The sequence below is a fragment of the Hemiscyllium ocellatum genome, unplaced genomic scaffold (assembly GCF_020745735.1).
Source record: "Hemiscyllium ocellatum isolate sHemOce1 unplaced genomic scaffold, sHemOce1.pat.X.cur. scaffold_1874_pat_ctg1, whole genome shotgun sequence".
Classification (NCBI taxonomy): Eukaryota; Metazoa; Chordata; class Chondrichthyes; order Orectolobiformes; family Hemiscylliidae; genus Hemiscyllium; species Hemiscyllium ocellatum.
In genome coordinates, this window is record NW_026867902.1 from 77998 (window position 1) to 92068 (window position 14071).

The window sequence follows — 14071 nt, forward strand, 5'->3', positions numbered from 1 at the left end:
ACTGAAGGGTCTGTTTCCGTAATGTTGATATCCATGACTGTATGAGTGTTATGTTGCAACTCCGAAATAGTTGGGGTTTCACCCAAGCTTTCAGGATCATTTGAGTTGCATTGATAATTACAAAAATATAGATGGGGTTAGAAATGTGTTTTGTTCATTTTAGAGACTGTTATCACCAGTGAGGTTGGCATCTATATCCAAGAGGGCAGCTATGAGTAACCCAGATGACCATGGACCTGATGCCACAGGTGAGCAGCCCAGGTAAAGGTACTAGAATTCCATCCCTTCATTCTGAGATGGCAATTAACTTTCAGGCTTGACAATCACTAATGGCCAGGTAAAGATGGTTTTTTATTGAATGGAAATTTCACAAATGATGTGATTTCAAACTGTGCATACAGGATTTTAGCGTTGGTTTCTGGAATATGGGTCAACTGAGGTTATCATTACATCAGCACCTCCCCATGTCAATGTAAATTAGTAACGTGGCTTACAGAGCAGCGAGGAGGGATACTTAAGCATATTTTTCACCTCCTCCCTGAACCTCCTCTGGGTCAGTGCATAAATACAGGTGTTTGTGCAGGAGCTGGTGCACATCAGGAGGAACGCGAGCCTGACTGTCACATAAAGTGAGCTTGAACCTTGGAAAGCCACAAGCCGAGTAACACCGACACAGATGTGGATGACAGTGATGGGTGCCGACAGCACAATGAAGCAGCTGGAGATGGTAAACAGCAGAATGATGGAGGTCCTCCTGGTCTTCAGCTCGGGGTCTCTGCCCATCTGCCCAGCACCACCTCTGTTGCTCTTCAGGGCCCGGCGAGCTCTGCTGGCTGCTAGGATGTGGTGGGCAGTGAGAGAGTTCAACAGCAGCAGCAGGGGAATAGGAAGAAACATGTTTGTGATGTTGGTGAGCCACCGGTGAGCTGCCCAGGCCAGTGAAGTGTGGTAACTGGCGATTGTACGGCAGCCCAACTGTTCATTGTTCAGAACATGAGTGGGCTCATATCGAAAAGGCAAGGGAATGTTGACCATAATGTTAAAAGCACTCACAATGGATATGACTACATTGGCTGTTCTTTCAGTGCAATATCTTGCCTTCAATTTGTTGCAGCAAATTGCTACAAAGCGGTCAAAGGTGAAGGCGATGGTAAACCAGATGGAGAGTTGGAGGCTGAGCCCTTGCAGGAAGACATTGAGTCGGCAGGCCAGAGTGTATTTCAGCAGCGAGCCCGGGAAATAATCCTTGATGATCTGGCTCACGATCACACTGAAGACAAGGACCATCAGATCTCCTGTTGCCATCGCAGTCATGTAGCGAGTGATTCCTTTGGATAGGCCGCACTTCCCTTGGGAAAAAATCAGCAGTGTCATCATGTTCGCTGTAAAGAAAATCCAATCGTGAAATGTATCAAAACGCCCATCAGGGAGTCACATTGTCAGGGATTCCAGACAGTGGGAGTCGCAAAACTGTGGGGTGCTGTGTGTAATTATATATTTGTGCAACAACAAAAAGCAGTGACATCTCATTTGTATACCATGATCTCTGCCATGGATGTAATTGGGTTTGGGTTAGGGTTAGGAATAGAGTTAGAGTAATTGGAAGAAGACTTGAGGAATAGTATACAAGTAGTTGTCACTTTGACCACTTTATCTCCCCATTTCAAGAAAACCAGTCCTATTTGTTTTGCGGCAGCACAGAGAAGATTCATTTGCCTCATTCTAGGGAATAATGTCTGATTTTGTGAAGAAAGGATATGCCGATATCAGTTTGAGTCCAGGAGACTACGAGGTGGTCTCATTGATACATCTAAGATCGTGAGGTGGAATGGAAAAATGAGAATACCAGAAGCTAGTTTCTTCTTGATAAGACGGATTTAAACAAGGGGACACGGTTTAAGGATGAGCATTTTCTCTTTTCAAACAGAGATAAGGAGGTGTTTATTCTCTCAGACAATAGTTATGATGTGGAATCCTCTTCCTCTGAAGGTTGTGAGGGCTGGGTCGATGAGACCAAGTTGGATAAATCTTGGATACATCACTGAGTGGACACCTATGTAGTGCAGGCGGGCTGATGGAGCTCATTCAGTTCTGCTAATATCCTCCTGAAAGTTGCAAGGTGTTCAAATGACCAATTGGTCAATTCCTACTTCAAATCCATATGTTCCTACATTCCTTTTCTCTGGTTAATGTGTGCCAAAAATGTTGTCTTTTTGACATGTCTGCCACTGTCATCAAGAATCTGTCAACTTCACCATTAAATGCACGTGAGAAATGTCCCTTCATAGCTCCCTCAGTGGCAAGGAGTTCCAAACACTCACAAACCCTGGAGAGAAAGCATTCCTCCTCGCCTCAGTCTAAAATTGATATTCCTTTATTCTGAGACTATGCCCTTTCAGATATCACAAAATCGAAGAGGCACGAAGAATGTCACAACAGGTTTTAACCACATAACAGGAATTTGAACGATCACAAGGATAGGATTGAGAATTTCTGTCAAAAAGTGTTTCTCATACCATTTTCAGGTGGAAGCAGAAACTGTCAAAGCACTCTGCCATCGGTGAGACATCCTCACAGCATTTACCCTGTCAAGCCCCTGCAGAATCTGATATGTCTAAATGCGATCACCTCTCATTCTTCTAAAATCCATTCAGTCAACTCCCAAAATGTTTAATCTTTATTCATTATAAAATCCCTCCATATCTGTGATCGACCTAAAAATCCCTCTGAAATCTACCTTTTATGCAATATTATCTTTCTGTCAATATCAAAATCAAAACTGCTCTCTTTACTCCTGAGCATCACCATGTACAATAGCAGTAAGTCTTCCCTACTCTTACACTCTGACTTGAACACACATACCAACAGGTTCAAGAACAGCTTCTGAATTAGAGTGATGAATGGTCTCTCTAACTTCAAAACATTTTGAACTTGCGTATGTTAAGAATCATTCAACACCAGGTTATAGTCCAAAAGGTTTGATTTGAAGCACAAGCTTTCAGAGCGCTGCTAGTTGTCCACGATAACCGAGTGTTGTGTGATATTTGACTTCGTACACCCCAGTCCATGACCAGCATCTCCAAATCATGACCTTGCTAATGCTGATCTTGTTTTGCACACCTATTGTGAAGTCGTAACCTGTATGCTTCAGATCATCCGAACACCCGTGATCTGTATGATCTTCCTTGCTATGTGGCAAAACAAAATATTTTACTGTGCTCAGGTACATGTGACGACAATAAATCAAACAAAATCAAATGAAGTCTTGAAAGAAAGACCAGCCTTCCATTAGTCTCCCTGATTACTGGCTGCACCTGTGTACTACCTTTCTATGTTTGACACACAAGTGCCCCTTTGTTTTCCAGCTTTCTGTGAATCTTTTTTCTCAAGTAATATAAACCTCAGTCTCTTTTTCTACTTTCGAGAATGGACATCGTCACATGATCACATGTTTTACTCCATTTGCCAACTTTTTGCTCGCAACCCCATCAATATCTCGCTGTAAACCGTTGGTATTCCTCTCAAAATCTGTCTTTCGAATTATGTTTGGTGTCATGTGCAAATTTGAAAATGGTACATTCACTTCCTTCCTCCAAGTTATTAATATATATTGTAAACAGTTGTAATGCTAGTACTGATCCCTGCAGAAACCCACTTATCGTAGACCGCCAAACTGAATGAAAACCCTTATCCTCAATCATTACTTATCAGCCTGTAGTCAATTCTCTATCCATAACAATTCACTACATCAAATAGCATGGGGGTCTCATTTAATGGCTTAATCATCCGTCGCTAACTTGCTGAGGGGATTCTCAAAATTCAACATGGAACATTTACAGTTGCCCCTCTATCTACTCTGGTTGAGTCTTCCTCAAAACATTCAAGTCAATTTGTCAGAAAAAGAATTGACTTTCATGAAGCTGTCCTGTCTGCTGTTGACATTAGGATTTTTTAAAAAAAAATTTGTGCTGTCCCATCTTTAGTAATTGATTCCAATACATTTTCAACGCCAGATACAGTTACTCGTTGCTCACACCTCTCCCCACCTCTCCACGTTTTGAACACAGCTCGCACAGAAACCATTAACTCTGGCACTACTCTAATTCCAAGGATTTTGGGAGATGCAGCCCATGTGACATAGTGGCTCAATGGACAGCACTGTAACCTCGCAGTATCAGGGACCTGGGTTCAATTCTGACTTCAGGCGACTTCTGGTCTGGCGTTTGGCAGTTCTCCCTGTACATGCATGGGTTTCCTTTCTCAACACAAAGATCTGCAGGTCAGGTAAATTGGCCATGCTCATACCTTTGGTGCATGAGTCAGGGGTAAAATTAAGGGAATGTGTCTGGGTGGGTTACTGTTTGGAGGGTCAGTGTGGTCTTGTTGGGCCAAAGGACCTGTTTCTATACTGTATGAAATCTAATTGAATGCATCCACTCTTTCCGTAGGTACCTCTTTTTCATCCGAGGCTGCAAGCCATCAGTGTGAGGCAACTTACTTGCCGTCAGCATTATTAGGATGTCTAATACACCTTCCTTAGTAATTGAGAAGTGTATCAGTTTCCCCATGACATTCTTTAGAAGTTATGACATGTTTGAAGTATCATCAATTGTACGGAGTGATGCAAAATATCTGCAAAAGTCCACTCCCATTTCCATGTCCCTTGTGATTAACTCTGCAGCTCATTTTCACACTAATCACTCTCTTCCTTTTAACATAATTAAAGGAGCATTTGCAGTCAGATTTTATAATCTGATTGAAGATTTGTAGCTCGGGTATCCGTTGTTGTGGTTCTCCTCGCCGAGCTGGAAGTTTTTGCTGCAAACGTTTCGTTCCCTGGCTAGGGAACATCATCAGATTTTATCTTCCTGACTGGCTGGTTGTCAGTTAATTATCTCTCTCTTTTGAGTCCTCCTTTGAATATGTAAAAAGGAAGAGAGTGGTCAGCAAAGAAGCTCTTACAGTCAGTTTTTAACTTCCTTATTGCTTGGCTATCAGTTTATTTTCTCTCTCTTTTCAGTCCTGCTTTGCTGGTCACTGTTGTCCTTTTGACATATTTAATGAAGCTCTTACAGTCAGTTTTTAACTTCCTTATTGCTTGGCTATCAGTTTAGTTTCTCTTTCTTTTCTGACCTCCTTTGCTGAGTTCTGAATTTATCCCAGTCTTCAAGCCTGTCACAGATTTCTGCGCTTCTGTGTGCTTTATCTTTCAACTCAACATGCTCCTGAACTTCCTTGGTTAGCCACGGTTGGTTTTTCCCAATTGTAGAATCGTTCCTCTTTACGGGGATGGATTTTCTTTTTGGAGGAGAGTCATGAATTATTCCCTTAAATGTCTGCCATTGCAAGCTTACAGTAATTTCTGTGACTCTCTCCATGCAGTTCATTTTAGCTGACTCTATTCCATTTCAATGTAACCCCCTGTGTTCAGGCTAAGCACAGGTGTTTCCAAACCACAGGGTGATGTTCGGACAAACCGCACTCAAGTTGAAACTGATGGTAATGATGAGCAGGCAAACGCAGCAATATGCAGGAGAGGAATTCGTGGGGTACAGATGCAAATTACGGAGACAAAATTCAATATAGAACCAGCAATAAAAAAAAATCACAGAACTTTTTTGACCACTTACCAGGAATCCCCAGGATTGCAAGAATGGGAAAGAGAATTTTCATTGGAAGGTTCTGTGATCCCATTTTCGGGTGAAAGTGGAAACAGTCAAAATGAGGGAAAGCATTGAAAGGCAATTGATTTATACAGAAAGCAATCCTCCAGTGAATGAGTGAGCAGATCTCATTGAACACACTATTTCGAACAAACAAGTTATTGTGCAGCAATTAAAGTCAGCTCTGTGATCCACAGAGAATCACGGTCAATGACTCCCAGATTTCAGAGGCACTGACGTCTTAGAGGAACATGAGAGACCAAATTATTTTGGCTTAACTTTAATTCTATGCAGAGAGTAAGTTATTCCATGGGGTAGGTACAAAGTATAAAATTTCATCCTTTTAAATCAGCTTGAGCAAGGAGAGGGCTGAGTAGAATGTGGCACTTGGAAACCTGGACAACTAACCCATTGCGAGGGATTGCACATTCGCGCCATGTCAGCCCTCAGTTGTAACTTTCTAATCTTACTCTTGTATTTCTCCAATGATTAAATGTATCTGTTGAACAATGTAAAGGCATTCTTAAGAGGCAGTTGGACGTACGATTCAAAAGAACTTTTCGACATGGTTTCTATGCCTCACCAAATTTAATGACATAAAACGTATTGCTTACCAGAATCATGATGTTTTAATACATTAGTTTAATTCATATTAGCTTTTTGTCAGAGTGACCATTAAAATGTTGTTCTTTCCATTGAAATGAACCAGTGTTGAAAATTAAAGTGTCGTTCATTTGGACAAGGATTATTAGAACTGATTTCTCTGGGAAGTATGCAAGACTGGGAAATTCCGTGCCTCAAAAGCTAATGGAATGTAGAATTTTTTTTTTCACCTGTAAGTAATTAGATTTCTGATTATCACTGGGATGAAAATGATCAAGGATATTCCAGAACGTAGAATTCATGTTCAAAGAGCCGTAGACTGGCTTGTTCAGTTCACATTTTCGGATGGAAGTTTAATTCCTGAATTGAGAGAATTATACCAAACAGCCTAGTTAGATTTTGAGTCAGAACAAATCACAGAGTCGGGACAGGCCGGGATTACATTCCCTGGGGCATCAGAGGCTGAGGTGTGAGCTTGTAGAGGTTTATAAAATCATGCTGGGCATGGATTGGTTAAATAGACAGGCGCGGTGACTCCAGAACTAGAGGATGTAGATTTATGGTGAGAGGTGAGAAATTTAGAAAGGACCCAAGAGGCAACTTTTTTCCAGCAGAAGTTGGAGCGTGATTGGAATGAGCTGCCAGAGGAAATATTGGACACTGGTACAATTACAGCATCTCAAAGGCATCTGAATGAGTATCTGAATAAGAAGGGTTCAGCGGACCAGTGATGGTAAATGGGATTAGATTAATTTAGTGTATATGGTCAGCATGGACCAGTTGGATCAAAGATCTATTTCTGTGCTATACATGTCTCTGACTCTATGGCTTTGCAACGTCCTGAGAGCTATTGTTTAATGAACAATGCGTTATAAAAGAGATGGGGAGCATCTTGAGCACTGGACGAGCAAGACAAAGACTAGTGGTTACTAGACAATGTTAAAAGTTATTATTCAGCACACGTTTGCAGAAGAGATTGAATATATCAAATTGTTTGGCATAACCAACATGGTTATGGTCAATGCAGTCATCATTCATGGTATTATTGTTCTTTAAGAAAGGAAGGTGTGCTATGAAGAGATTACAGTGGCTATACTCTGCTTAGATATCTAGGCAATATTTGATAAGGTGTTCCATAAAACTAGTGCAAAAAATGACAGCTCGTGTTGTCGGGGGTAACAAGTACAAATCCATGCTAAAGCAACGTACCACAGCTGCTGGAGATCTGACATAGAAACAACTTGCTGAAAAAATCCTGGCGATCTGACAGCATTTGCAGAGGAAGACTTCTGTCAAACCCACGAGAGCGTATTCTTTATCCGCACTATCACATGACTAGCAAAGGATGATCTTCTACCAACATGCACATCTTTCCAAAGATGTTCTCCCACTATCATACACACCTTCTCATCGTTCCAAACGGACCAATCATATCAATGCACTTTGGATCTTTCGTCCATCTCCCCCAATTTGTTAACCACCTCTCACGTGGAGGACTTATCTTTTTATCTCTTCTCTGCTTTTTGTCCAAATTTCAAAACACTCCCTCGAGGTGTGCATCTTTCAATCTGGTTTGTTGTATTGACTGCCACAACAGTCTTCTGTGCACTCAGGAGACCAAGCACATATTGCGAGATTGCTTTCAGTGCACTATTTTATTCACATGTGAACAAAGTCAGTGGTAGACCACAGCAGCTTTCCAGTGAAGACCAACACAAGTTAGGGGAACAGCCTCTCATGTTCTCTGGGACTATTTGCAGCTTTTTGGGCTCAATATTGAATTTAGCAAATTCAGACTTTGATTCTCTCCTCCACTTCGATATTTTCCCTTGAGTATATGGAATACCCACTGATTATATGTACTTTCTCTATTCTGGTTTTGCTTTCAGTCAGAACTTACTTACCTTCTGTAATTCACCGCTGCACTGGATCTATGTCTCTTCTCTGCGACAATTTGTACTTTGTTCTGCTATTTAAGTTCTCTAAATGCCCTGGATCTTCGATTCCAATTGCCCACTCTCTTTTCAACAATACAAAACTCTGCCCTTAGTCCGAGAGATCAGTTGACAAAAGCAACCTGTCAGTGTCCCTGAGGACCATTCGTTCGATCCGAAGTGAGCTTTTCCGAATGTTCTAGCACAAAATAATTCGATCTTTCTCCCCAAAGATTAAATATTATTGTAGAAATTGCTGTTTTCGCCCAGCGGACGGGTTGCTGTGTTTACGAGGGTTTTAATTTTATTCTCAAAATAGCTGGTTTGGCAGAGATGCCAAATTTTATCGTTTTCCATTGGCAAGGGAATGGCGAGATCTGCCAGTTCAGCATTTTACGGTTTGCTTCAGTTGTAACAAAGAAGCTGTTGGTCGCTGTAGCAGAAACATCTACAGTGGAATAAATGTTCCATGCTTCAGCAGATGATTCTTTACTGTCTTCCCTCTCTGAAATCTATCCTGTTTGTAATGACCAGTGTTTGCATTTAGAAGTTGCCAAAGTTTGTGTTTATGTGATGTTGTGGGAATTGGAACAGCGCCTTGTTAATTTGTTAGGTTGAGTCGGATGGGGTTTCAAATGGTTGAGTGATTCTAAATTACGTTGTCTTTCATTCGTGTTTCAACAACAGCATTTAAATAAAGTCTGTTTTGCTTAAAGCCGACTGGTTTGACCAGCTGCGTCACTCCTGGAATAACAACTACACATCTGCCTTTAAACTTGAAAAAAGTTCGAGTCTAGGCTACCTTCTTGGAATACTTTGAGGGGATCTGACCTGACCTACAACGATCTGCAGTAAAGATAAATCTAAACTGACGATATTGGCCTTCTGTTAAATTTTTCATTCATTGATTATTGGCCTGCTGTTGTCCTGGTTCTCACCCTAACTGCTTTAAATCCTTCTCACCAAAATCTGACTACTGCCTGAGCCTCATGTAATCTATCTACCTGTGTGAATATAGGAGGAGGACTTCCAGATTGCTCTACTGTATTGCTAAATCATTTTTGATCACGATGTTATCTCCTCGCAGCAACCAATTGCAACGATGCTTCAGATAATGCATAATTCGAAGGCACTTCACCAAAGTGTTAATTGGACAGAAAATTATGCTGCAAAACATTCTCACTTGCATTCACAAATCGCCAACACAACCTGAAATTTTTTTTCGATGTTCTGTTTCTGAGGACGAAACAAAAACTAACTGATTTAGTGGGGGAGCCAGGAATTTACACGTTTTGCTTATTTTCAATGGTGATTAATGGTAGACATTCCAATTCGGCATACATCATGATGTAGAATGTGATCTCCCACGATCAGAGACTGATGTGGAGGAAACTAGTGTTCGATTGGAGAGGAGAAGATCAGAAGTCACACGACACCACTTTACATTCCAATATGTTTATTTGAATTCAAAAACTTTCGAAGCGTTGTTACTTCCTCACTTCACTTTGAAAGCTTGTGATTTCATGTGATTTCTGACAGAAGGTTATTTTCCCACCTTCTCTTTCATTCAACTTTCAGATCTGACCCTGCACAGTGAGCCACATGTGCTGGCAGGTTGGAAACGAGCTCAGACTGAGGAACAACGTAGAAGGTAACCCTGACACAGATGTGGAGGAGAGTGATGTGCGCCGACAGAACCACGGAGCAGCCGGAGATGGTGAGTGCAGAAAGATGGAGGTCCATCTACTCTCCAGTTTCGGGTCTCTGCCAATCTCCTCAGCACAGCCTCTGCACTCTTCAGGGCCCCAGCGAGGTCTGCTGACCACAAGGATGTGGCGGGCAGTGAGAGAGGTGAGCAGCAGCAGCATGAGAATAGGACGAAATATGTTTGAGATGTTGGTGAGCCACCAGTGAGCTGCCCAGGCTGGTGAAGTGAGGTGACCAGTTACGGTGCGGTAGCCCGACTGTACATTGGTGCTTGGCTAACATGGTGGCGCTATTTAAGAAAAGTTGTAAGGAATAGTCAGAAACATATAGATTAGGGAGACTGGCATCAATGGTGTGCAAGTTGTTAGAGAAGATCAGAGAGTCAGGACTTACACATATTTGGAAATGCAAGGATTGAATAGGGAGCGTTAACATGGTTTGTGCACGGTAAATCATGTTTCACAAACTTGATTGAGTTTTTCGAAGAACTAGCAAATAGAATTGATGAGGGCAGTGTGGTGGGTGTAATCTTCGTGGACTTGGTATTTGACAAGGTTCGTCATGGTAGACTAGTTAGCAAGCTTAAATCACACAGAGTACAAGGATGCAAAATTGGCTCAAAAGTAGAAGACAAAACATGGTTGCACAGGGTTGCCTTTCAGACTAGAGGCCTGTGATCAGCAGTGTGTCATAACGATCAATGATGGGTTCACTGCGTTTTGTCGCTTATATTAATGATTTTAAAGTGACCATAGGTGGGACAGACAAGAAGTTTGCAGAAGACAGTAAAATTGGAGGTGTAGAGGAGAGTGAAGAAGGCTACTGCAGAGTGCAACAGGATCTTGATCATATGGGCCAATTGACTGGGGAGTGGCAGACGGAGTTAGTTTAAATAAATATGAGATGCAGCACCTTGGAACAGGAAATAAGAACAGGAGTTACACACTTAATTTTAAGGTCCTGGGGAGTGCTGCTGAACAAAGAGACCTTGGAGGGCAGGTTCATAATTTCTTGAATGTGAAGTGGCAGGTAGACAGGACGGTGAAGAAGGTGTTTGATAAGCTTTGCTTTGTCGGTCAGAGCATTTAGTCTAGGAATTTGGCGGTCATGTTGTGGCTGTACAGAACCTTGATTAGGCCACTTGTGGAACATTGTGTAATTGTGGTCTTTTTCCTATTGGATGTATGTTTCAAAATTTGAAAGTGTTCAGAAAAGAATTACAATGATGTAGCCAGGGTTGGAGGGATTGAGCTATAAAGAGAGGCTGAACAGGCCGGGACTGTTTTCCCTGAAGCATCGGAGTCCGATGGTAATAGGACAGAGGTTCATAAAATCATGAGGGGCATGGATAAGGTAAATATAAAAGGTATTGTACGTGAGTGGGGAAGGTGAGAATTAGAGGGCATAGTGTTCGAGTGAGAAGGAAAAAAATAAAAGGGACCCTAGGGACAACGTCTTTCACACAGAGGTTGGTGCATTATGGAATGAGCTACTTCAGAAATTGGAGGACTCGAGTGCAATATCCAAAAGCCTTAAAAGCCCTCTGAGTGGGCATCTGAAAAGGAAAGGGCTTTCAAGGATATGATCCAAATGCTGGCAAATTAGAGTAGATTAGTTTAGGATATTTGGTCAGCAAGAATGAGTTGGATGATCAGTCTGTTTCTGGTGTAGGTTTGCTCGCTGAGCTGGAAGGGTCATTTTCAGACATTTTGTCACCATACAAGGTAACATCTTCAGTGTGCTTCTGTGGACGAAGCAGAGCTCGTGTATGTTGCTTTCTATTTATATATTTGGGTTTTCTTGGTTTGGTGATGTCATTTTGTGTGGTGCTGTCATTTCCTATGATGATGACATTTCCTGTTCTTTTTGTCGGAAGTGGTAAATGGGATCCAAGTCAATGTCTTTGTTGATAGAGTTCCGTTTGGAATTTCATGCTTCTAGCAATTCTCGTGCATGTCTCTGTTTTGCTTGTCTGAGGATGGATGTGTTGTTCCAGTCGACATGCGGTCTTTCCTTATCTGTATGTAAGGATACTAGTGAGAGAGGATCATGTTATTTTGTGCCTGGTTGATTTTCACGTATCCTGCTGGTTAGTTTTCTGCCTGTTTGTTCCAATAAGTGTTTGTTATAACTCCAGCATAGTATTTTGTGAATGACATTAGTTTTGCTTGTTGTTTGTATGGGGTCTTTCAATTTCATGAGCCGCTGTTTTAGTGTGTTGGTGGGCTTGTGGGCTACCATGATGCCAAAGGATCTGAGTGGTCCCACAGTCCTTTCTGATATGTCTTAGGTGTAGGGGAGAGTGGCTAAGGTTTCTGGACGCTTTTTTTTTGCTGAGAAATTGGCGAACAGTGTTCATCGGGGACCCATTCTATTTGAATATACTGAATAGGTGATTTTTCCTCTTCACTACGTAGTTCCTCTGTGCTGCAGTGTATGGTGACTCGTTGAAATGATGTTCTGATGCAGTTTCGTTTGTGGATGATTGCTTCTGTATTTCAATATTTGGTCCGTATGTGTTGTTTTCCTTTAGACGCTGGTTTGAAGTTCCCAATTGGCCCTTCACAATACTGTGACAACTAGGAATGGCACTTTGATGTTGTTTTCCTCCTTTTTAGAGACTTTTATTCCAGTAAAGATAATATTGATGGTTATGAGGATTTCATCTAATCTGTTTCTTTTAGAGACAACAAAGGTGACAGCAATATAGCGGATCCAAAGTTTGTGTTGGATAGTTGGCAGAGATGTTTGTTCCATTCTCTGCATTACTGTCTCTGCTCAGAATCTTGATATCGGAGATCCCATGGTTGTTCCATTGGATTGTCTGTCGGCGTTGACGTTGAAGATGAAATGGATGGTAAGATATAGGTCCACTAGCTTAATGATACTATCCTTGCTGATGAAGTTGGTGGTGTTTGGTGTTTGTGTCTTTGGGTCTTATAAGTGTAGTCAGTGTTTCCTTTGCCAGTTGATTTTGTGAACGCTGCCAGAATTCTTAAATTTGGACATGGACAAGTTGTACCGTAGGGTCTGTTTCTGTGCTGTACATCTCTATAGCTCCATTTCACGTTCGCTGCACCGATTCTCCCAGATACAAATCCTGTACAAATCTGGGAACTGCACCAACTCTCCCTTTGAGTATAATCCTGTCCCAGTTTTCCCACTTAGAATTTAATGATATCTGCATTAATTCGCCAATTTCTTCCATGTAGTTGTCCCGTGATACATTTTTTCCACGCACAGATGCCCTGCTAATTTTTGTGTTTTTCATTTAGTGGTGCACTGAACTGAGTCTCCAATTTATTGACGATGGAATATTTCTTCTTTTTATTGATTCCCTGCCCCTATTCTCCAATTCAAACATGCTGTGCTCTAATTTTCTAATATATTGGCACTCCCACCTAATTTCTAATAGAATGTCACTGTGCCCCAAACACACATTTACTGACATCCATCAATTCACCCATTTACGATACCCATATATTAATTCTTGCATTTTCTGATGCCCTCGCCCGATTCTACCATTTAGGGGTGCCCTATTCTAATTGTTCCATTTACTGTTTCCATCCTGACTTCACTAATTTTGTTCCACCGTGCACCAGTTCTTCCATTTCGTATTTGTCTGTGACAAATCGCCCAGTTATTATTCCGCTGCCAGAATTCTCTAATCTTGGCAATCCGTTGATCAATTCTCTAATCTTAACGATCCTTCAAGTATCCTCCCTGCTGCATTGAACTGCAGAAACTCTCACATGTCGTGGTGTACTGTACTGAATCTGGAACACTAATACTTTTTTAAACACCAAATCTCGAAATTATCAGCACCCTGCACCAGATCTCTCATTTACTGATGCTCTGCACCATTCCTTCAATTGAGTGTTTCTTAGCACCATTTCCCCCAATGACTGATGTCCTGAACAAGTTCTCCACGAAATGTTGTCCTACACCAATCATCACATTGACTGATGCCCTCACTCAATTTGGAGTGCCCTACTCTAATTCATCCATCCAGTATTGTCCTGCACTAATTCCCAGATTTATTGCTACAGTGCACCAAGTACCTAATTTAGTGCTACAGAGCACCAATCCCCTGATTTAGTGCTACAATGCACCAATTCTCCCCAATTAATTGACGCTGCAACCAGTTCTGCCATTTTGAGCTAA

General features: G+C 41.6%; 1 protein-coding gene across 1 annotated transcript; it reads right to left on the bottom strand.

The window, feature by feature from the left end:
• Nucleotides 1-477: 477 nt before the first annotated feature.
• LOC132810754 (probable G-protein coupled receptor 139) lies at nucleotides 478-1377 on the bottom strand. The gene has a single exon (XM_060822702.1). It carries the CDS (start codon nucleotides 1375-1377, stop codon nucleotides 478-480), a length of 900 nt encoding a protein of 299 aa, XP_060678685.1.
• Nucleotides 1378-14071: the final 12694 nt, after the last annotated feature.

What these genes read in the sequence shown, in the direction of transcription:
- LOC132810754 (XM_060822702.1), bottom strand. Translation starts at nt 1,377, where the DNA reads ATGATGACACTGCTGATTTTTTCCCAAGGGAAGTGCGGCCTATCCAAA.